General features: G+C 37.5%; 1 protein-coding gene across 4 annotated transcripts in view; it reads left to right on the top strand.

Moving 5' to 3' along the window:
* The window catches only part of INPP5F (inositol polyphosphate-5-phosphatase F), a 77106-nt gene that overhangs the window by 1842 nt on the left and 49538 nt on the right, over window positions 1–25726 (top strand). For all 4 annotated transcript variants that reach the window (XM_032490776.1, XM_032490775.1, XM_032490777.1 and 1 more), the window contains exon 2: window positions 16460–16540. In XM_032490776.1, the coding sequence (XP_032346667.1) occupies window positions 16460–16540 (81 nt within the window). The remainder of the gene's footprint in view (window positions 1–16459; window positions 16541–25726) is intronic.

The raw sequence follows: 25726 nt of genomic DNA, 5'->3' as shown, positions 1-25726 counted from the left end.
TGCTTGGAACTTGGCATCATCTCCAGCTCGTCAGACAGAACACTTTTCTGTACCTTATTTTGTTACCTATAAAATGAAGGTTGGGCTTTTTAGTCCTTGTACGTAATGAAATGTTTTTAAAACAATATCAATTTGTAAAGTGTTCAGTGTACCCTCCTGGAGGATAAGAATTGACATGTTTCATGAAAAACAGTCAGGAAATCCCTAGATGGTCAACTGTGTATTGGGGCAGTGAATTGAGACATATATAGAGGTGGACACCCTCTTTCTCTTAGCCCCTAAGATTAACAGAGATGAGCCAATTTTGTGGAATTACATGGAAGAAGGTAAGGTCCTGGAGATCATCTGAATAGAAGGAGTTTTAAGTGAATTATTTGTCATTTTGTTTGGTTTGTTTTCATTTTTTCTACACAAGAACCTCTCCATTTCTAACAGCTTTAGAGATAAATTACTCCCCTCAAGTGAAGTCAACTCTTCTAGGAAGCTGGCTAGTAGCTTACCTTTCAGTGGAAGGATACTTAAACCCATACTTCTGAGCTAAAAAATAAAGAAGCTCAGATTAGCCACAGGTTTAAGCCTTTAAGGAATATTCATAGGGAAACTGGGCCTAGGTTTTGGATTAAACCATGTGGTTTGAATTACCATTTATATATCCAAAGTCCACATCAGAAGGCAGATTAACATTTTTTCTGAATAAAATGGCTGTAGTCTTTGCAATTAAGTTTATTTCACTTCTTAGGATATAGCCAACCACAGCCTAAAGTAGACCAAAATGCAGAGGAAGGAAGAGGCCATTATCTTTCAGAACTAACAGCCTGTTTTGATCTTGAGGTGTTCAAGTTCATATAGCCAATGAACAAAAAATCCCATGCACTTGACTTTACCAAATAGTTTATTCTACCCAGTACGTGAGATCTTTTCTAAAGAATGACTATTTAATAATGGTTTTTAAATTGCTGAGAATGCTTTTCAGATCTTTTCATGTAGAATCATTTAAAATTCTCTATTTTATTGGACCATTTCCTTCTGCATTGTGGCCAGTTTTGCTATTGTTTATAATGAAAGCGTTTAAAATCTTTCATTGTTTCCTGTTGGTTACTCAGCTGAGTAGATTACTGACCAAGTCCTTTTCTTTCCAAAAGGCAGTATCATAAGGCCAAAAAAGCCTGTGAGCATTGTGATTTTTGTTTGTGGCTATTGAATGATCTGAAACAGAACTTTTCTTTTTTCTAGTGACATCCGAAGAATCAGTATTGATATTTAAAGTTAAAATGACTGTTTCTTTAGCCTGGAATGTTTGCTACTGTTAGTCTCTTTTCCTGCCTGATTTATTTTGTAAGACCCAGTTTGGATGCCACCTCCAACCCTATGCTCACCGTAGCCTGCATCCCTGGGGCAGAATTCTTGGTCACCCTTTTGTGTTTTCAGGTGCTTTTAATTTTCTTTTTTTGGCAGGGGGTATGTAATTAGGTTTATTTATTTATTCACTTTTATTTCTCTTTATTTATTTTAATGGAGGTACTGGGGATTGAACCCAGGACCTCGTGCATGCTAAGCCCACACTCTACCACTGAGCTATACCCTCCCCGCTCAGGTGCTTTTTACACTTGGTACATGCTTTGGTTATAGCCCTTACTGTATCATATAATAATAGTTTGCTTTCTTTCTTCCCCAGTGGACATAGCATTCCCCAAGGCAAGGACCTTATTCTATCATCTTGGTATTTTGGGGCCTTACGGTGCTTAGGACACAAGAAGGCATTTTTGGTTGAGTTGAGGTGAATTAAATTTGAGTCCAAGTTTTCTCTCAGTGATATCATTGCCATAAAAATAGGATGTTGTGTTATGCTTATTACTCAGTTTAGGCCCTGTTTTGAATATCTTCTAATTGGGGTGGAAAATCTCTGACCAGCTGGATAAGGAAATAAATGTGAGGAAAGGTGCATTTCTACTTATGTTATTTTTCTGTCTGATTTAACATTACTTTTAAAAATCTGTGGTGGTATTCCTTCTTTTCTTTTCTTTTTATGTAGATTATTTTATTTAGTTCTCATTTAATCTTATTTTCTTCTTTAACATTGTTTAAGTTTTTTCTCCTAGCTGAGCAGTTGAGTATTTTTTCTGGTCTTTCCAGTTTTTTAAGGGTAGTGAATAGTCTGTTCATACTTAGACCTGCTCTTAGGTGGTTGCTTATGTCTACTGCAAGGTAATGACCACCAGAGGAAAACATTTAGATTGGTTTATTTTCTATGAGGGAAAATGATAAAGCACTGTGTAAACATTCAATAATTTCCTGAGAGTGGAGTTTCACTATCTGAGACTAAGGATTGTAATTTAAAGACTTAAAAAGGAATATAATACAGTCCACTGTTGGGAAAAGGTGATATGATCTTATCTCTTTGGTCGTAAAATTGCTTCCACTAGTCCTCGTGGCTTTGTCTGATATGCTGGTGTTATATAATTTACTGCTGCGTGTTGCTTCATTCTATTCTGAGACTGAGTGACCACAAAAGGATGGCAAAGCATCTGTCATACACATAACATTCGTAAGCATGTAAACTATTTAGAGAGAGATGAAACTTTGAATGATGAGTACCAGTGAACATTTTTGGGAGGGGATACTAGTTATCCAGAATTCACCAAAACATAAAAAACTATTCCTATTTTTCTTATTTTTTGATAATGAAATTATACTTAGTATGTCACATGAAAACGTTTTTAAATGAGAAATTACAGAATTGAAATCTACATAGAACTTTTTTTTTCTTCTGAGGAATCATTTTATAAAACTATATTCAGTTTAGAGTTTTGTGTCATTTGGTATTTACTTAGAAAAAAAGATTTTTAACTTTATCTTTTTACAAAAATCATGTTTGTTAAAAATTCACAAATTACCATGACAAAATATACTAGAGCATTTTAATTTAAAGATAATTATTAAATATATTGTAAAAATCTTTTTAACCATTTTTGTTGTTGAATAACCAGGTATTTTCCTAGTGTTTTTAGTCTTCAGTTTCTTTTAAGTAAGTGGCTTACGAGTTTTATGCCCTGAACACTTCTTACCCCATATTTAATATTTTTAACAGGGTAGTAGTTGGATTGAATAAGTCTATAAACTTACTTTTATAAACATTTATTATTATGCATGCAAAATAGAAAAGACTAATCTTTCCAAAAAAATTTTCCCCTACTTTGGCTTAAAAAAAAAAAAAGATAGTCTTTGTAGGGTGACTGATGACAATTTTTGAAATCAAGTTTTATAGACAGGGAAGTTTTTGTGCATTATTTTGTTATCTGTGTTGTCACCTGAGATTAATAGTAGCTAATAATGGCAGATTTTATTTATTGAGCGTTTTTCTGAATCAGACACTGTTCTAAGCCCTTTATGTGTACTGTTTACTGTGTATAGTATACCCCAGGAGGAAGATTTCTTTTTTTTAAACTCTCATTTTACAGATGAAGTAACTGAGGCACAGAGAAGTAATTTGTCCAAGTTCAAAGAATAAGAGGGAGAGCCAGACTTCTAACCTCACCAAGTTTTTCTCCATATTGACAAAAAATATTTTATAAACCATTCTACCTTCTTGACCACAAAGTTATAGGACTTATATTTTTATGGGTAATATCTGAAATGTATCTTTATCATACTCATTATAGTGAAGCCTATGTAGAGAATAAAGTAGCCTCTGAAATGTCAAAGCATGCACATTGAGGAAGGGTCTATGTAGGAGGAAAGGCCGATGGGACTATTTGTTCTTTGACCTTTCACCTGTCCTGACTCCTTTCTTGCAAAACTAGTTTATATAGTTACAGAGAATATTGTTATATAATAGATTGACTAGTCTTTCCAGTTATGGTCAGTTTTTCAGGTTTCTCTTCTTAAGTTTTTAGAACATCTGCAGGTTGAGGGGGTGGGGAATGGATAGAGGGTAGATCTTGGAGCAGAAACATTGATATGTACTGGATGGGAACTATTTCAGCCAGCGGTGAGCAACCTGAAGCCTTCCCAGTCTAGCTTTGTAAGAGTTCCAGATCCAATTTCACAGGTATCCTTTCAGAGCACATAGAGCAGAGAGGGAATGGAGGGGGAAAAGTCTTTAGGGCAACCACCATGAAAAGGGGAGGGACCTTTGTAGAATCACTGGTTCTTAGATGCTTATATTCTGACCAGACCATGCCAGCAGAGGCCAGAACTTGCCAAAGGCTGGCTTCAGAGAGACAGTATCCAGGCCTTTAGGGTAGAGCATGCAGGTGCCAGAACCCAGATGCCCTGACAGCTTGATCTTTCGGGATCATGGTTACATTGGTGCTGCTCCAGGATGCCCAGCAGCACGGCTTCCCCTTGTGCTACCTGCCCAGCCTACCTCAGCCCGAGCAAGGAGAAGGAAATGTAGATTCACTGCTGTATCCCTAGCACCTGGCCCACTGCAGGTCTTTTGTAAAAATTGTATTGAAGAAATTGAAGTAATTCTAGTTCCTGCTTGACCTGTGTACCTTTGGCAGGCAAAGAGGTTGTTGGGAGGATTAAATGGAGAACATAAAAGTGAAGACTAGAGTGCTGCCTTTCTTGCCAACTTAAAAAAGTACTAATTTCTCATTGCCCTTTTATTCAGTAGAGTCTAACTTTAAAGTCTGTGGGATTAGAAAATCTGTTCTTTTTGAATGAAAATAAATGAGACCCAAAGACATTTAAATTTTTCTCTAACTAACCCTTATGCCAAAAAAAAAATTGCTTGTTGCTGATTTTGGTTTTTATGATTTATGACAAAATTAACTGATATATTTGCAGGTGGAAACTAGACTATTGAAAATCAAACTAGTTTGGTTTGCTATTGATTCAGTGCATTCTCAGAGCTACAGTCTAACCTTGGTGTGGTTTTATGGGGATTTAAATGTGCTAGATCTTTATAAGCTGTACTACTATCTCTTTGTGAATCTTTTTGTAAACTGTTCTAATCCTGTTCAAACATGTTTTAAAATTTAACCTTTAAAAATCTAGTCTTGCAGACACAAGTCTGCGAAGTAACAGCAATGTCATAGAACCTCTAACAAATTACTCATTAGCTGGGCTAAGTCATAATCACTATGTGTCAGCCGACCATAATTGAGCTTGAGAAGAATATTTGAATTAGGGTATGTTGAATAAAATAGAGAAATAATACATTATTTTGTCAGTAGCTGTTGATAATACGTTAAGTAACGTATATGTAGTATTTTAAAAGTGAGGATGAATATAGAACACATAGTTACAGTACTATCACAACACATACTGGTAGTATCTTAATTAAATACTGTGCTCTGTTAGGATGACTCATTTTCTGGTTGCCATGAGACCCTTAAAGGAACTGTTCTCATTCACAAAAAAAGCACCACTTCTGCCTACTTTCTTTGGTAAGGCTGGTTGAGTGAAGTACAGGTTGATTTTAGGTCAGTGTTCCTTGTTTTTTCTTTTCAGCTACCTCATTTTAATTGCAGATTCTTTCAAGTTTAACCTTGAATTTCTTTAACTTCATAGTGGGATATCTAAAAGCATTTAAAGTACATTAATTTTTCTTTATGAAAATCAATGAATCTTATTCTTTGAAACAGCTTTTTATACTGAACTTCAAATTTCAGTTTCTGCAATGATCAACATACATAATTTGAAATAGTCCTAACATCTAACTGAAATATTTGGACATTTTAAACATGCTTCAATGCTTTTTCATTTTAGTTCTTGCACGTATAATATTAATGATGCTTTACAGTATCATTGTACATTGTTTTTATGTGTGATATAAACGTTCTTCGCCTTGTTTCTGGCATAATAACACTCCCCTTCCTCAGGGAACAGCTGTGGTGGGCAAACCAAAGAGTTTGGCAGTTTCTAGTTTGCTAGTCTTTCTCTAGGCAATTGTGCTTCTTGACTTTCAGGTTTGAGCTCTAGTAGCTATTGCATTTCTGCCCCTTTGCACCTTTCAAATACTCCCTTTTCTCAAAGAAACAGCCACCTCCCACCTTCGCAACTAATTTAGTATTCTGTTTCTTTCTCCCTCCAAATTATGTCAAGTCTGAAATTCTGTGATGTCATTTATTTATTCTTTCAACCAACATTTACTGGAGACCTGTTTACTGGGCATTGTGCCAAGGTAAAAAGATAAATAAAACACTGTTTCTACCCTAGCTGAGGTTGTGGTCCAACAAGGCACAGGCGTACACAGGATTTTGGAGTGACAGAGATTGTAATAGCACTGTAAGACTGAGTTCCATGGGAGATTTGAGCTGGGTCTTGAAGTTCGAGGTCTCAGTGTGTTCTTCCAAGATGGTAAAAATCTATTTTTCTTCCTAGTAAAGAAAATGGGAAGAAAGGTGCTCTTTTATTTGATTCTCTGAAGTTTTTTCCAGCTATAGTCTGTGACCGTTTCTCTCTCACTGAAGAGTGGAAAACCCTGGAAGAAACAGGCTGTATGACTAGTGGACTTTTAATGGACTTTTTGTTTGTTTTACCAGAAATAACTCTGTATGCACAATGCCTTTGTTCTAATTGGGTACTCAAAAAAAAAAAAAAAGTTTATGAGAATAAATAGTGCCTAACTTGCCAGACTGAAACAGAACGGGTTCTCCCCTGTACCTCCCACCCAACAGGACACTCTGCTATGGCCCTTGTTTGATCTAGAAGCAGTTCTTCCTTTGAGGCCAATTAAAATGGCAGATCCTAGACATGATAGTGGGTTTGAAGGGAGAACTTTTTGTTGATAAGGACCTACGGTGGCGGAGTGCCTATACAGACAGTTATAGAAAGAACAGAATAAGTTTTGGACAGAGTTTTCAGGATAAACTAGGAAATTATTTAAACTTCAATGGGGACAAAAGTTGCATCTATTTTATGATTGAAGTGCTAATTTTATGCATCCCAGTTATGAGCTCTAAAATGAGTTAAGGAAAATACCAATTATTAGCTCCTCTGTGCTCTTATTTAGCTCTCAGAGTACTATTTCTGAAAGATATTGAAGGACAGTTTTGGGGAGAGCAGAAGGTGAAGAGTAGTACATTCCAACACATTGTTTCTTAGGTGATGATGCATTATGACTTTGTTACCCAAAGATTTATCTAATCCTTCTTTGAAATGATTATATTTCAACTTCTTAAGGTAATGAGTTTGGGAAATTCTAATTTAAGCTGTACTTCTTTTCATTTATTCCCAAGCCATGTTTTTTAAATCTATGTCCCCAATCCAGAATTCTGAATATGCTGTAAAGTCCACATCTTTCATAATTTTCTATATTGTCATCAGACCCTCCCAGGACCCAATTACATTGTCTGACCTTTCATGAAAGTCTTTCTTTACTTGCCCTCTGTCCTTTGAGTTGCACTGGATCTTTCTTGAGTTGTGACAATTAGTACTTTATGCTTCAGATAAAGAATCATAACAATTTTTAGTTTGGATGGTTTAGAGTTTAAAAAACAATTTCTAATACCCTTCATGATCATGATCAAAACTTTGTGACTCTTAGATCCCTGTTTTAATAGAAAAGTCTAGAAATTCTTAAGATCCTTTTCCTAGGTAGTATATCTCATCTTTTAACTATTCTTTGGGTTTTTGAAATGTATCTTTTTATACCAGCTTACATCAGCTTTTTGCCAACTGACTATATTATGAGCTCCTTACGCATTTTATAGTAATTGATTAGGTGAACGGTTTAAAGTTGTACATGGCATAGGCATCATCTTTGAATCAGCTGGTAGGATAAAACTAAGCTACTAATGCAGATTCCAACTAGTAAGCTGTAATCACCGAGAACTGGATGTATATTAGAATCACCTGGGGGAGAGTTACAAAATACCTATGCCTGGGCCCCACCCTAACCAACAGAATCAGAATCTCTGAGGGTTGGGGCCCAGGCATCTGTATTTATAAAGCTGTTTTTATAAAGATGGTGAGATATATATATGTATATCTGTACTTATATCTGTATTTATAAAGATGGTGAGAATGAACAACAAGGATCCAGGGCCATTGAGCTTGAGTTCACACTGGGAAAGCAACAGCTGCTAAAAGGTCTAAATTGGATTAGCTCTTTAGCTTGCTGAATGCTGGAAAATAATTACTGTTAGAGAGTTCAAAGAAATGTGTGTTAAACTTTGCATTTATAAGTTGGCACCTGAATCAAATGATTTCTTAGCCCCCTTTTTTCCCCCTAGCCTAATTAAAATTTGAGAACTCAAATACAGATGAGCTAACCATTGGACTTTTAAGTCCTCATTGTAGAACCCTTTTCCTCATCTGTTTGACCTGGTATTGGTAATTGTCTTTTCAGAGCAATAATATCCTTTTGTCTTCTGCAGGAAATGAAACTTGGGTTTGTTTATTTATGCATACCCCGACACCTTTTTTTTTTTGGACACAAGTGAAACTGCCTGTAAACTTCAGCAGCTGTGCAAAACCCAGGCTTGCTCTTGGACTGAGGGAGCACAATCTCTCTGGGCTCTTGGAATGAGTGACTCATGCTGTCTGCAGACACACAGTACTTAATCACTTGTTTTCTGTGTACCAGGAAGAGGAGGGCATATGAAAATAGAAGCCACATACTGCCAAATGGATCTGAAAAAGAGTGGAAATGTTGACCTAATGGGTCAAACAATTGAGCTGATGACAAAACACTTATGTCTTTGGGTGTATGTTACTCTAATGATTTCACTAATTAAAATCTGGCATTATTTCTAAAATGCTACGTTTCTGTAGTTTGCAAGCAACTCTACTCTTTAATAGATAACTATGATAATCCTAAAATTTAAAACCTGTTTGCAGACTTCAGATGTTTCTCTTCTGAATTTTTGCACCACATGGCAATATACCTTTCGAGGGAGGATTAAAAGCAATATATTCGTTGGTGCAGATCAGTTACATGGCTGTTCTTTAGGGACGGGTGGTATAAGCCCCCTGGCCATTTTCTCTGCCACTCCAACACCTTCTGCCCCAAGAGTAGCCGTTAATAATGGTGACAGGGTGTCCATTACTAAGCATTGTTGCTACATGTGCTTAGACTAATGTGGTCTATACATGTCCCCTGTACAAACAGACTCTGCTCTGCTAATGCTTTTGTTTATTTTTGTTTCCTTAGTGAAGAGTAACATTAAAAAATACACACACATACATTTTGAAGTGTCTGAGACAGCGAAATCATAGCAACTCAAAAAGACAAAGACACGCTGAACTCCCTTTTTGGGCTAGTCATGCAGCCTGCCTCAGGCCATCCTCCATTGTCTTGTCTCTTGTCTCTATGTTGGTGTCAGAAGCTATGGGTACCTGCTAGAGATTTTAAGATAATTTAAAGTTTCCCAGAATTTTTAGTTGTCTTTCATTCTGAGAAATCACACGGTCATCATTTTTTGTATTTATGGAAAGAGAAATGCTTTCATTATTAGAAGTGCTTGTTATAGCAAATATTTGTGTTTTGGGACTTAAAAAAAATAAAAACTTGATATTAGTCTTATTAAAAGTCAAACAAAATAAGCAATTGGTAGGAGACATCATTTTCCAATTCACTCTTCCTTGCTTGCTTCTGGTCATCTATTCATTTGGTTCAATAACTATTGAATGAATGCCTGTCGTGCGTCAAACACGGTGCTGGGTGGCAGGCCTACAGTGGTAAACAAAATAGGCCTAGAATTAAATAAACTGATAGAAGGGTTGAGACTTAATAGTCTGTCTTTTAATTGGTTAGTTGAAACTGTACATATATTATAATATTCAGTATGAGTTTTTTCTACCTTTTAGTCATATTTTCCATTTATTGGGCTGCTTCTCAGGGTTGGTTTTTTTTTCCCTACCACCTTTTACTGTCTCCTTTCGGATAGTTTGAGTTTTGTCAGATGCCTTTCTGTTGCTAATTAAAAGTTACCTATTCTATTTTTTTGTTCTTCAGGGGTTTCACAAAACTTAGGACCCATACTTATTTTCACATGTATGGCTGAAGTCTACCAATGTCTGTGTCTTTTTCCCAAGCATAGTTTAACCTGCATTTATACTCTATTAGATTTTCCCTCTCTCTCGTGTAAGGGGTTTACGGGAGGAGAGGAAACTGGATGTCATGCCAGATTTGCCATTTGGAGCTGAACTGGTTGCTAGGCCTGAGACTGGATACCTAGTTTTGAGATCTGTTTCACATTCTGAAGAAACAAAGTTCTGAGGGCATATCTAAGCATTGAGATATTTTCATAAAACATGTATTACTCTGAGAAGGCTTTAAGGAATTATAGCCTTACTGTAAGATTTAATATAAAAAAACACTGTCGGAGTTGGATTTTTTTCTTTTTCATCCTTTCCTTTATTTTTTTGAAGCCATACGTAAACCCTTGAAATGAAAATCTATGGAGAGACTGATTGGGTGGTAGGAACCTGGAATTTTAAATGCATATACTTTTCCCAACTTGAGCTAAAAGTTGTTGAACATTTATGTGCCAGACATTGTGCTGTTACTTTAATATAATTCACTAATCCTCATAAAAACTCGAAGTTAGATGGTATTCCCATTTATGAAAGAGGAACTCGAAGTTGAGAGGGGTTTTGAGACTGCAGTAGAGCTAGGACTTTTCCCTCAGGTCATGAGACGCAGGCTGTGCCCACATGTCAGTCTCTTGACTCTGTCCAGCCTTCCACTTCCAGACTCAGCCCCACGCCGCCCTTGTGCACAGTCCTGTTTGTTACCTGGATCTCCAGCTTCAGGCTTGCCCTTTCATATCTATCCTCTACACATTGGCCATAATGTTTAATCTCAAATGCAGATCTGCCCTCTCTGGAGGAAATGGCTCCTGAATAGGTCCCTGTTTGGGTTTACAGCCTCATTCTTACAGCATCCTGCCTTTTACCTTAGGACCTTTGTTAACAGTATGAAACTGTAGAGTCCTCATTGCATTTGATAAATATTTGAGTGCATGTTATGTGTTACACAGCCTGCTTGATGTAGGGCCACCAAGGGCTCTTTTCATGATCCAGACTGGGGAGGGCTTGGGCCTGGAAAAGGAGAGCAGCAGTGAGAATGGAGAGAAGTGAAGCATTCATCAGATATGTGGAGGTAGAATCAACGGGACTTGGGGAAGAAGAAAGCATTTTGGATGTCTCCTAGGTTCTGGCTTGTGTAGCTGGAATGATAGTAGTAAGCTGAAAGCCCCATACAGATTAAAAACGAGAGTATTGCTTCTGAGTAATTACACCTGGTAGGGAAGCTTATGGTGTTAGAGGTATGACAGAGCTCTGGACTGAGAGTGGGAAATGCAGTTTTGATTTTAACAAGCTGTGTAGTTAGTATTGGACACTTAACCTCTACCAGCCATAATCTTTATCTTTGCCACTTTGAGTCTGAACCCTTTTAACGTGATTCAGTGCAAATTATGACTCCAACTTTCCTCTCCATTCTGTGTCATATGTTCGTTTGTCTGTTCAGCATTTTTGAGCCTGCTGTGTGTTATGCACTGGGAACGTAAAGCTAAATGAGACTAAGTTTCAATGAGTTTCCTGTTCTTGATGAGTTTCCTGTTCAGTCCGGAAGACAGGCAAGTCAAGAATTAGATGCATTAAACCAAAATGAGATGGCATGATAGGAATATGAGCAGAGTTCAGAGGGGCCACAAAAGGGAGCCTGATCAGTTCTGCTGGGTGGGTGGAGTGGGGAATGTGTCAGAGAACACCAGTGACCCTTGTTCTGAGTCTGGAATGAACAGCAGGCCAAAGTGGGTGGGGAGCAGCATTCCAGGCCCAGCCTGCGCACACTTCCAGATGACTGAAGGAAGACCAGGATGCTGGGGGTGGGGAGACAGTGGGTGGGTGGACAGGAGCAGCCCAGGCAGGGCCTTACGAACCTTTCCAAAGAATTTGGACTTTGTTTCTAAGGCTGTGGGGAGTAGGAGAAGTAATATCATATAAACAACGTTGTATGTTGTATGTATTTGTATGTATTTTTTAATGCCTAATGTATTTCTCTCATAATATTAGACAGTGTTAAACAAGACTTTAGGGCAGAGAGCATTGTTTGAAATAAAGGTAGTTGCTACATCCTGATAAACAGAGCAATTCACCAGGAAGATATAATAATCCTAAATCTGTATGTGCCTGACAACATCATCTCAAAAAATATGAAGCAAAAATTAAGAAGGAAAAATGAACAAAGTATGAGTTTTTTTTTTAAAAAGCCCTCTCAAACTGTTAAGCCATCAAAAAAAGTTAGCAAGTACATAGAGCAGTTGAACAACATAATTAACAAAGTTGATATAACAAGCCCTCACGCCAAAGTTAAATAGTGTGTTCATATGTTTTAACATCATGACTTGTTGAACAGACACATATATACATATGTACCAGAAATAAAAGTTTCATGAAATGTTCCCCCTTACGTGGTGTAATTTTCCTCTTTTCTATTCTGTTTCATTGCTGTTAATGCTGATCTCATTATACAAAATTGATCTTATGACCCGCTGATGGATTGACACCCCTTTTCTTGAAAACACTAAGAAAATGTACATGCTTTTCAAGCATACACAGAACATTTACAGACTGACTTTCTGGATTCCCGTCACCATGCCAAGCATCTGGTACTTTTCTTGTTCTCCCTCTATCCTCCATCCTGCTAAAGCAAAGATGACTTTGACTCCTATTTTTCCTGAGTCAAGGCCATTTGATACATCCATCTGCTTCTCTTCTCCATTTCTATATTTAGCCTTTTTCATCTTCTCTTCTAGATTTAGAAAAAAGTAGTATCTTTCCTTTCCAAGGTTAAGTTTTACACCTGTACTTTCGATTTCATCATCTTTTATTTTTTCCCCCTCCTGTAATGTCTCCTCTAGTTCTTATACATAGACAGTTCTCCTTGACCATCCCATTATGAACTCAGTCTCAATGGGCTTAACTGGTTCTCTCTCTGGAACTCAAAGACTATCAGTGACTGTTATTTTTAGTCATTAGACCACAAAACTCGGTCATCTTTCTATATTTTTTTTCCAGTGAAATTTTAGTTTTCTTGAATGGCTGATGTATTTACATGGTTCAAAGTGCTAAGGATGCAAAAAGGTATTATTGAGGTAAGAAGTCTCACCCACCTTTTCTCCCAGCTGCTGCACACCCTGCTTTTCCTCCCTTGCTCTCTCTTACTCATCTGTGTCCTCTTCTTCTCCCTTCCAGGAGAGAATAGATGTTTCAGTGTTATTTTTTAATTTACTCTCTTCCTGTCCTTTGTATAGCTTCCTTTGAGGTGTTTCATGTTAATCTCCTGTACATTCTTTACCTATTACCCACCCTGCTCCCCAAGCTACCATGTCCTTTCAAGCCAGTATTCTTGTAATAACCTTCTGGGCCCTGTCCCTGTTCTGTCTTCCTCTCAGTGCTGTCAGCTAATCTTTGGCCGAAGTCTTGTTTTACTCATGTCATTATCTGCCTGCTCAATTCTCCAGAAAGTGAGGCTTACTAGTCTTTTATTCAAGTCTCTCTACCATTGGCCTCAGTTTACTTTTTCCAGTCTTATCAATTCATATCTCCACTATACTCATTGGTCTTTTGATCTAGACTGTTTGCTCATTTATTTTTATGACTTCTTAGCCTGATAACAGTGCCTGGTTCCTGGCAGGTACTTGATAAGTGTTTCCTCAGTGAAGGGACCGATTCCAGAATAAGCCTTGTACTTTCTTTCCCTTGCATTGTTTTTCTTTCTGATTTCCTTGTGCTTGAAGTTCCATTTCCTTTATGTAACTGTCCTTGACAGCTTTAGCTCTTTTTCATCCTCCTCCATATTCCTAGAGCTCATTTGGTGCTCAAGGGGTAGAGTCTTACTACTTTGGTTGTTCATCTGAGGTCAAGGTGCAGTTACTGGTAGCTGGAGCTCTTTCCTTAGCAGGAGCGATCTGTGTTGGCAGATGTTGAGAACTGGTTTTCCTAACAGGGATTCTGGACTACTATTTGAGAAGAAATCAGGGTACTTTTAGTCTGTATACCAACAGGAATTCCAGTGGAGTCAGAGATAGATTTTTATAAATTAACAGAGATAAAATTAGTAAATGCGTAATTGATAATGATTTTATAAATTAAAAGAGAGATAAAATTAAACAATTGATAATGGGTAAGGAAGAACTTAGATAACAATGATAAATAAAAAATGATAGATAATGGAAAAAATGATTTGTGTAAACATTTAAAACAAAATATGCAAACATACCAAAAAGCTGATGTCTTTAACAGAAAATAATTCATAAATCAATAAGGAACCTAAAGAAAAAAGGTTAGAAGATACGAGTAAGAAAATCATAGAAGAAACATAAGCAACCAATTTCATAGTTGTTTACTATTACCAGCAATGAAAAGAAAATAAATATCATTTAGGCAATGGATGCCACCAATTTAGCAAAATTAAAAGAGAAATTCTAAATGATGGCAAGCATAAGAAACATTTTCATATGCTTGTGGCAGAAATCTAACTTGGTATATAACCTTTGTAGAAAGCAATTTGGTAATACTTGAAAGCTTTAATTTTTTTTATTCACTAATTTTATTCCTAGGAATCTGTCCTAAAGCTGTTAATTTGGGAGGTAAATAAATATTTGTAAATGTTTATCATTTATCATAGTATTTTTTATAATAGGGGAAAACGAAATCACTTAAATGTCCAAGAGTGAGGAAGTGCTTCCTTAAGTGGAAAATTAGACAGCTGTGAAGTTATAATTTTAAAGAGTATTTTAAAAACATAAGAAAACACTTATGAAATATAAGAAAAAAGTTAGCGCATAATGCTGTATTTGTAGTAATACATTTGGATATGCACACAAATATATGACCTGAAATGTAGCAAATATGTTATCTCTGGGTGGTGGGATGGTAGTGATAAAATATTTTTTTCTAATTTTATACAGTATTATTTTTATAATAAGAATACATATACTTAAAATGTAAATACTGTCTTGCTGATTAGTTCCATATATAGGTTCTGAGGGAAGCACTGTAGTTGGTTGGTTAAGAGCACAGGCTGAGTCAGGCAGACCTGGCTTTGAATTGCAGCTCTGCCCTTGATCTGTTACGTGACGTGGCCACCTTACTTTTCTAAGGCTCCGTTTCCTCCTTTGTGAAATGGGGCTCCTAATATGTAACTCATAGTGTTGTCAGGATTAGAAATGATAATATGTATAACAGCCTTAAACAAAATTAATCCCTTATTTTACTTTAATTCTTGGAATAAAAAAAAGAAGTCAACTTTTTTTTTTGCCTCCCATGAATATATCATTAACAGCAAAGATGTTCAAGATACAGTAGTCAAAACTCAAGTGAATTTGGAGACGAAACTATTAAGTCTTTTGTAATTACCTCCATGAATTACAGATTGATGATAAATTTCATTAAAATAGAATTTAAATGGTAATAATTAAAATGTAATTTTAGTTTTTTGCTATCAGAAATACTGTTTTCATTCTTGCTTATCTTTTCCTGCTGTTGAAGCACCACTAATGTTACCTTTCTCTCCATGAATGTAACAACCTTTCGTCGCCTGGGTTCCACAAGAGAATTAGCCCAAGTGTCCTCAGGCATCTGTTGTGTATAATGAATTAGCTTCTCTTCTATATGTCTGGAATGGTACAAATTCTGTGCTATCCCTGGGAGAACTAAGAAAACAGTCATCTAAATCACTGTCTGTTCTGTGGTTTGGACAAGGAACCCTGATTGGGATGCCTGGCACATGGCAGGCACTCAGTATAAATGGAAGCTTGTGCCGTAGAAGTCACATAAAAGAGCACTGGCTTTCTGGATTTCTTTGCTTGGTATTAGCTTCTTTGGGAAAAGGGGTGGTAGCCTTTTTGGGAAAGGGTATCTTCCAGAGTGTGATCCAGTAAGTGGATCTCTGTAGTGGTTCTCAGGCCCTGTCTTTGGATTTTGGACTGGCTATGGCGATAGGACCTTGGATAACTCCTTTCATTTACCCTCTTGGGGTGTACCAGCCTCCTTCCTCCACTGCAGGGCGCCAAAGTACTGCCTCCCATTCAAGTAGAGTTGCAGAATGCCAGTTATCTCCCCATAACTGTCCTAATGAAACCATATTCAGCTCTCGGGTTTAATACTTTTTCACAAATTGCTTGATAGTAATGTATTCAGTTCTGGGTGCTGATAACTGCTCTTTTGGGATGCTGATCATTTTTTACTAAACTACTAAAGATACTGGTTTTTTAAATTGTCTTGTGACATTTCTTTAAAAATTTCTTTGAAGTTTCATACAGTTTTTAAAGGCTACTTTCCATTTACAGTTATTACAAAATGTTGGCTGATATTCCTCTGTTGTACAGTACATCATTAAGCCTATCTTACACCGAATAGTTTGTTACCTTCCACTTGCTCACCCCTACTTCATCCTCTTCCCACTGGTAACCACTAGTTTGTTCTCTATAAAGATACTGTTTTAATATGTTTTTTGATGAGTATTTTCTCATGACTGCTTCTTATTTTATTTTAGCTACTGATCTACTTCTTGCCTGGAATCCCATTTGTTTGGGGTTGGTAGAAGGTGTAATTGGGAAAATTCAGCTACATTCAGGTATGTTTTATTAACTCTTTAAACTTGTCAAATTTAATGTGGCATTCTATGACATTTTTTCCTTTGAGGATACATGTAGATTCTTTAATGGCTTTGATTCCTTTGCCTTAATTTTGGATCTGCCCAGAGTGGATATATTTCCATACAAGTGAAACAAAAATACCTCATTTTATTGCCCTTTGCAGATAGTGCATTTTTTTACAAATTTAAATTTTATGGCAACCCTGTGTCAAGCAAATCTGTTGGTGCCATTTTTCCAACAACATTTGCTTACTTCATGTCTCTGTGCCTACATTTTGATAATTATTGCAGTATTTTAAACTGTATATTTATTATGGTGATCTGTGATCAGTGATCTTTGATGTTACTACTATGATTCCCTGAAGGCTCAGATGATGGTTAACATTTTTTAGCAAGAAAGTATTTTTAATAAAGATGTATACATTTATTTCAAACATAATGCTATTGCACACTTAATAGACTACAGTTTAGTGTAAACAAATTTTATGTGCACTGGGAAACCAAAAAATTTGAGTGACTCATTTTATTGCAATATTCACTTTATTGCAGTGGTCTGCACTGAACCCACAGTATCTCTGAGATATACCTGAAAAGCTTTAGGCAGAGGGAGGCATAATATTGCAATCCTTTCTTTGTCTTAAAAAAACCCCAACAACTTATTAAATGCCTACTATGTGTCAGGAATTATGCTAGTCAGTTGAACACAACAGTGAGCAAAAGCTGACCCAATCCCATACTCACAGAGTTTACGGTTTAGGAGAGAAGACAGACATTAGTGAGTAATCACTAAAATAAATGTATAGTTATTTGTTAATTGTGCTAGGTGGTCTGACAGAAAGATATACCAACTATACTGATTTTGAGGGAGAGGATAGTAGGAATAAGGCTGGAGAAGTAGACAGGTGGCAGATTGGGACTGGTTGACTTTGGGCCAGCTGTCCATTCCTGATAGAGTCACCTCTGGCCAGGAAAGAGCATGGATCTGTGCATACACAGTGCAGTCCTCTCTGGGAGCCCTATCAAGGTCAAGCAAATTGATGGAAGGTCTAGGTTATTCACCAGGCCCTCCCTTGGAAGGACAGGCACCTGTGCCCTGGATTCAGAGGGAATTTTGTTTTTGAGAAAGTAGATATTATACGGGTAGGTGCCAAAAAGTCAATGAAAAGGATTAAATGAAATATTTTAAGCACTAAGTTGAAGTATCTAGTCTTCCTTTGGTATCAATTTTAATATGAGTTATGAGCTGTAGGAAGCTTTGCTGTTACTGCTGTGTAATTGGGAGTGTAGCTACCTCTGTAGTGTGCTTTTAAAAATTCTTTTAAAATAAAATTATTGAGCATTTGGAAGCTAGGTAGATTTCTGGATATTATAAAGCACAAATGGTCAGAGACAGTCTAATTTTCTTTTTGCTAGATTCTTTGTTATTTTTTAGAATTTTTTATTAGGTAATGTTTTATAGACACAAAAAGCTATTTATCACAAATACGCAGTATAGTTTGCTGTAAAACAGTCTAATTTTCTTTTTGCTAGATTCTTTGGTTATTTTTTAAAATTTGTTTTTATTATGAAATGCTTTATAGACACAAAAAGCCATTTATCACAGATATGCAGTATAGCTTGCTGAAAACGAAAACAGTTACCCCCCACCCAGATTAAGAAATGAAATATGACCAATGTCTTTGGAGCCCTCACTGCCTTTCTCCAGTTGTATCCTCCTGTCTCCTTCCCTTCAAGAGAACGTGATATTTTGATTGTTGTACTTATTAGTCCATTGATCTTCGTTATTGCTTTTATTACATATGTATCCCTAAACAGTATGTTGCTAAAGTCTGTATTTTAGAGATTTTGTGTAAATGATATTAAGCTATTTGTATTCTTTGACTTCTCCCCCTGCCCCAACTTAATCCTTTTGAGATTTATCCATGTTGATGTATAAAACTTTAGTCCCTTATTTTCACTATTGTATGAATATATCATAATTTGTCCTTTTTTCTTTGGGTAATTGTTGTTTTTTTGCTCTTAGAAATAATACTACTGTGAGTGTTGTATATTCTGTCTTTGGTAGTTTTTAAATTCTTTCAGTACAAAGGAGAAAAGTATTTGAAAAGCATTCAGACATTGTGTAACATACTAAGTATTTTAGTCACACTCTCCTACCTGTCCACATTTACATACGTATATTTTTAATTCATTTATATGCTGACAGGATAATTTCACAGTTGAGTGTTCTGAGCTAAAATTCATTTTCTTTTGTTTAAGTGAAGCATATGAAACTTCTGAGTTATTTTTCTTCAATTTCAGTTATATCTGGGAACAGTGAATAAATCACTGACATCAGTCAAGAAACCTCAAGTTTTATTTATTAGCTTTGAGATAGAGAAGTTATATAACATGTTTCATCTATTGCTGTGTAACAAGTCACCCAAAAAGTTAATGCCTTTAGACGACAAAAATGTATAATATCTCACAATTCCATGGATTGACCATGTGGCCCTTCTGCCCTGTTCTTCTGTTGGCTGGGGTCATTTGTGTGGCAGCATTCAGCTGGAGATTTGCCTGGGTGTCTCAGTTTTCCTTCATGTGGCGTATATGTCCATGTATCTGATCTCACAAGGCCTCTCCTTGGGTCCCTTCTCTCTCCTGGATACTGGACATCCTTTCAGGGTGCCAAGAAGACAGGTTCCAATGTACAAGGGCTTATTAAGCCCCTGCTTGTGTCACTAAGCTTGCTAATATCCCATTGGTCAAGGTCATGTTGCCGAGCCCAGAGCCAGTGTAGGAAGGGGCTTCACAAGGGTTTGTATCCCAGAAGGCTGGGTCATTGTGGGCCACAATGCCCCGGAGCCCTGAGTTTACTTTGTAAACTGTAAAATGAGTAAAAATAACTGCCCACTTTTTTTCCGTAGGGTCTTGTAAGTCTCAAGTGAGATAATGTACCTGAAGGTGCTTAGTAAATTATCAATATTTTATCAAGGCTCCTTTGGTTGCAAGTACAAACCTATCAGCTTATGCAGACAAACTAATTTTTATTAGGAATTCAAGGGAACAAAACCAAGAAGTGGCTTTGTGCAGGATCTGAGATTACATTTTGCAGCAGGTAGTCTCTGACCACTTCTCCCCATGTATTCATTCTTCTTTTGGCTTTCTCTGTTTCTGTGGGTGGGGGGAGACAACATTTCTACCCTCATCTGGTATTCAAACCAACCTCAGCCCTCAAGCCAACCAACATCTGATGTTCCCTACAACCTCTGGGACCGACTGTCTAGTTCAGACGCCTAGTGGACTCATTTTTGGCTCAGCCTGATTCAGGGGCCTTCCCTGGTCACAAAGTTCAAACATGTCCACACCTCTAAGCAGGATGGGCAGTCAGGGCAGAAGGGTCTGCACTTGGTAGACAACTCAAAAGTCATTTCTTACAAGGAATGTCCAAGTATGTTACTGGTTGATGAGTTTCATGCAGTGAAAGTGTGGTCATTAGGAGGTGGTGAAGGTATGGGCATTCCCTGTGGTCAGCCCCTGTTCACATGCACTTCCCCTCCTTGCACCACGTGCCTTTCTTTGAACCAAAAATGGGAAGTTGGTAGGCAGTGTAGAAACCTGTTATATAGGGTATTTTGGAGGAGGGAGAGGCGGGGAATACAGTGAACTAGAAAAATAACATATTTTTAAAAAGTAAAGAGAGGCAGGGAAAGTCTGTTTTTCACTCTCCTAACCTCTGTACCTTTTTTTTTTTCTCTTGTCACATCACTTCTGAGGTTTGGCTATTAAGAAAGGGAGTGGGGAAGAAGCAAAGGAAAATCTTTTCTGAGCTCCTTGCTGTTCTTCTTTCCCTCACCCACGGGAGAACTGCAGCCCCACCCTGTGTGTCACTCCACCCCCGGCTCCTCGCCCTGTGAGCATCCATCTTACTCTTCTCCCCTTGCCTTTCTTCATCCTCTGTCCTGGGCACACCTCGTCTCCTCCCCTCCCTGTGCCCCATTGAAGCTCTTGCTCTGGCCACACCACCAGCTTGGCTGATGGGCAGTGTGCTCCTGGTATGTGTCGGACCTGAGACAGTCTCTCCATGTGATTTTCCCATGGGAGCATCTCTCCTTCTGGGGGTAGAAGATGAGGGGAATGAAATGTCTGTACTTAAACTCTTTCTCACTCCTGTTTCCCTCCTACTTATTCTCTACATATTAATGACGAATTTTTGTTCTTGCATAGTGAGATGGGAACATTAGTTTACTTGAACAGTTGTCATTGACAGTCTGAACACGGCGTGGGTGAGCCATGACTGTCATCAAGCTAATGGGGTGTAAGCAGTCATGACTTAGAATCTGTATTAGCGTGCTAGGGCTGCCGCAGCAAAGTTCCACAGACGGGAGGGCTTAAACAGAAATTTATTTTCTTGCAATTCTGGAGGCTTGAAGCCCAAGAGCAAGGTGTCAGCAGGGTTGGTTTCTTCTGAGTCCTTTCTTGTTGGCTTTTAGATGGCTGTCTTCTCCCCGTGTCTTTGCATCTTCACATTGTCTTCTGTGTACATCTGTCCAAATTTCTTTGATAAGGACCCCAGTCATATGGGATTAGAGTCCACCCTAATGAGCTCATTTTAACTTACTTATATCTTTAAAGGTCCCTTTTGTTAAAATAGGGTCACATTCTGAGGCACTGGGCTAGGATTCCAACATACAAATTTTGAGGAGACATAGTTCAGCCCATAATAGGAACCTAATGTCCTAATAGGAACCTAATATCACTGGGATGCTCGTTACAAAAGCATGTCAAAGAGAATTCCCCCTGTTGCTTCTGATACTTTATTTTACAGTGGGATAGGGCATTTTCCAAGTATCACTGACTCCACACGGGCCCCAGGGGTGAACTGAAGCTGAGATCACATGATTGCCTTGGATCACGTTCCATCATCCAAGCCTCAGTTGCCGACTGTAAGACAACGATGATAACACCTCCTAGAAACAGCTATTATAAGATTTAATAAAACTCACATGAACTGCTTAGCATGGCTCCTGATAGTAGTAAGCATTCAGTAGATGCTGGCTATTTTTTTTCCCTTAGTTTTAAAGGTAACTAACTTAGAGGTGTCAGATATTTCACTAGAAAACCACTAAAGTTCTAGGTAAACAATTGTGAACAAATTTTAAAGTTGGACTGTTTTTTCCAGTAATATTAATGTTTACTGAAACTATAATGATACTAACATGTCACTAAAAGGCTACATGGTGGGAATTAAACAAAGTAATGTTTTTAGAAGTGAAATATTAGTAGCATTAGTGAAGGTTGTATTTCATAATCCATGTGCCCCTTTAGAAAAATGTGTGGTGGAAGAATTTAAAAGTATTATTTGTTTATGATAATCCTCTGCTGATAATTGCCTTTCCTTTTAGCAAGCTCTGTCCCCAAAATTGTTCTATTAGCCCAGGTGCCTAGAAAACAACCGTTTAGAACAATTAGCCTTTCTTTGGTTTGGAAGGTCTCTTCCCCTAGACATTTGCAGGCAAGTGGACTTTCAGTCAACATCTAATGGAAGTCTGTCTCCAACAACCTGAAGGTGTCTGACTTTGGTTTGATCGGTTGAGATTTATTAAGATGAGGAATAGGAAGTAGAAGGGACATGCAGTGTGCTAAATAGATGAAAGAAGAGTGAAGTTCCACGGAAAATCATTGTCTTCTATTCCTTGTAGTGTCTGGGAGGAAGTAAGAATGATAGTCAAATTCTTACCATATTTGTAATTACACATTAATTTTTGGTTTTCTTCTTTCTTGTTTGTCCTCCTTCCCCACCTCTGGAGAATAAGCCCCAAGACAGGGGCTATGTCTGTTTCGCTCACTGCTGTGCCCTCCTTTGCAGTGTCTATTTAAAAATATTCAGCAAATATTTAACAAAGATTTACGGAGTGCCTATTGTGTTCTGGGGGCTGCAGGGTGAGTGAAGCTCAAAGCTTCCAGGAGCGTAGAATTGAATCCTAAAGATGGACTTTAATTACCCAATTAGGTTTATAGTTGGACTTGAGCTGATGAAGAAGAAAAATGTGGGATGTTGTGAAGCATGTGGCAGAGGGGCCTGACTGGTGGGGTGTGGATCCTGGATGGAAAGCATCTCTGAGGAAGTGATGTCTGAGTTGAGGCCTGAAATATCACTAAGATAATCTGGATGGGACCAGGATGAGGGGTGGGGAGTGAGGAGAGAGAAATGGTGGTTGGCAGAATTAGCAGCTGTGCAAAAAGACCTCCATGACTGGTGTTTCCTCTATTTGCTTTTTGTGTGATGTCAGGGAGATAGCTGTATCATCACACAGATATCCACGAAAAGATTACTTGAGGCTGGAGAAGGATAAGCTCGTTATGATAAGAAATATCTGAACATGGAAGGCCCAAGTTTCTTTTCCAAGATATATTCAGAAATAGTTTCAAGAGCAGATTCTTAGGAATCTTGATTAATTTGGCAGGAGAGGCTCTTAGTTGAGTAATTAAGTGAATTACTACTCATAGTATTGAATAGCTACACAGTTCACTCAGGTAGCTCCCATTCATTAACATAGTGCTCACCACCTGCTGTTTCTCCACTTTTGAAGTGAAGGTATATCAGACATTAAAATGGGAAAGTGTACTATGCATACGATTTTAAACTGCGACTTTTAGTCCTCTGCTGTCTCTAGAGACTTTGCTATGACATTAATGACATGAAATATTTTTATGCTTTAGTGACGAATGAATGGAGTGCCACTAGCATTGCTTTAGTATTTATCCTAAAAAGCCATTAGAAAACCCCACTCTTCAAGGGCACTGGCGAAAAAGAGAAGCCTGGCAAGGTCTCTGCAGAGCTCTGCGCCTCTGCTGGAGGCCTGGTTATCCAGCGTGGCACTCATTCATTCATTCATTTAAAAGGGAAAGCAAGTTTATTTAGACACACACTCCATAGACAGAGTGGGGTCTGTCTCACTCAGAAGGGAAGGTGGCTTAGGAGATACTTACCCCATAGGTAGAATGTGGGCTGTCTCAGAAGGCAAGAGAGAAGAGAGTGACCCAGGCATGGGCTTTAGATAGTGCTTCTGTTTAAATACGAATTTAATTGTCTGTGTACACTTGCATTGTGAGAGAAGTAGATTGTTTTAGTGTCTACTGACAGCTCACATTGTAAAAACATGTAAGGATTGTGATGATGGTTGCACAACTCTATGAATCCATTAAAATCATTGACTTGTATACTTACAATGGGTGAATTTTATGGTACATAAATTATATCTCAATGAAGCCATTAAAAATATTTAAGCCAGAAGATAGCTTTTGTTGTATCTTGTTGTCATTACTGCTAATTTTATCTTAAATAAAAAAATTAAATACATCTGCTTTTTGGTAATGTAAATGGGATTTTTTTCATGTACTAAAGTTGCTTTGAGGGGAGTATTCTAAAGAAACAGTATTTGTGACATAACATTTCTGCCAAAATAGAAATAATCCAAAATATAATTTAAAAAGTCATTTTATATTCACTTTTTATTCATGAGGGTCTCAGAAGTATTTTGAGGTAAGATTTTCATTGGTGACTAGATTCCTGGTGAATCCTTAAAAGATTCTTTAATTGTCGTTTAGCTGGTTAATAGCTTTGGGTTTTGGAAGCAGGCAGCTAAGTGGTGCGAGAGGTTCCTTTCTTTGGCATCTTCTCACCACCCTTTTTTGCTTCCCTGTTCCCTTTACTCTCTCCCCGGGTACTTAGGTGCTGAATGACCCTTCCCTCCTCTCTTTGCTCCCCTTGGCCTGCTCCATCACTTATACTTCAGAATTTTCCATCACCTCCCTTGTCCCTGAACTGAGCTCCAGTCTCCTTGGTGGAGATGATTCCACCTCCCTGGTAGGAGCAGTGCTTGAACTGGACACATGAAGGTGACCCACAGTTTTGAACTCCCCCAAGGACTCATTAGACAAACATGCTGCTTATTTCTGAGCATATCTCTAACTGGCAGATGCTTATATCCTCAGGCAGAGAGGCACTTTAGAGGCAGGCCAGCTTGCCTCTTCTATTTCATGATCATTCCATTGTCTAGTTATAAACGAATTTGTTCTTAAATGCTAATTGTTTTCCTCAGTGATTCCTATGGCAGTGATAATAAGTTTTTAGCACCATAAAGAGAAGAAGCTTGTTAATGTAAGAGTGACTGTATGTATAGACCACCTGTAAAATTGTTTTCTATATTTATCTCCTTTATATTCTTACTGAGCTTCTTATCTTAGTGAATATTTTGAAGTGATTATGATCAAATTATTATCAGGTCTAATTGTGTTTAAGAAAGAACAGTAAGATTGTAAAAAGTTAATAAAAGGGGCAAATAGAATAATAGAGGAAGGAATAGAACTTAAAAACTTAATCCAAAAGAAGGCAAGAAAAGAAAGTATATAGAATAGGTGGGACAAATGATAAGATGGTAGATTGATTCTTAAATATATCAACAATTACATTACATATGAATGGACTTAGTACTCAGTTAAAAAACAAAGCTTTTCATACTGGAGAAACGATAACGTTTATCTGCAAGCTGCTTTTAACACAGACACGTTAGGTATATGTATACAGAACAATCAAAAGTAAAAGGATAGAAAAAAAGAAAAACCAAGCAAATGCTAACCTGCTAAAAGCTGACATGGCTATACCAGTATCAAAGCAGTTGGCAAGAAGTGTAGAGAGATACACATTTCAAAAATAGCAAAAGGTTCAAGTCACCAGAAAGACATAGCAATTTTAAATTTGTAAGGCCCTAAACCTCAAAATATAAAAACAGCACTGAGTCATTTGGCTTAAATTTTAGACTGTCAACTTGAAACAACAGAAAAATACATAAGTATTGTTATTGTCAGCTTGACACAGAAGAAAGGAAAGGTGAGCTGACTATAATCCCCTTTCCTCATTTTTTTTCCTTCATACCAACACATCTCCATCCTCTGATTCATCTGGTACAAATACAGACTCCTTCGAGCTTTCAGAAGCATAATCTGCAGAAGCTCTTCAAGAATTGAAATACTTGTTATTTGAATATTATGTTACAAAGGACTTCGGAGTATATAGTAACCACCTGGGTTAGTATTTATTGGTATTTATAATTATAAATCCTATTGTGCTGGCTCTTCTGCTCGTAGCTGACTTGCAGTGTTAAGTGGGCAGGGTACTGTCTA

The sequence above is a fragment of the Camelus ferus genome, chromosome 11 (genome assembly GCF_009834535.1).
Source record: "Camelus ferus isolate YT-003-E chromosome 11, BCGSAC_Cfer_1.0, whole genome shotgun sequence".
NCBI classification, from domain to species: domain Eukaryota; kingdom Metazoa; phylum Chordata; class Mammalia; order Artiodactyla; family Camelidae; genus Camelus; species Camelus ferus.
The sequence above is the reverse complement of the archived record's forward strand: the minus strand, read 5'-3'. Positions and strand labels throughout refer to the sequence as shown.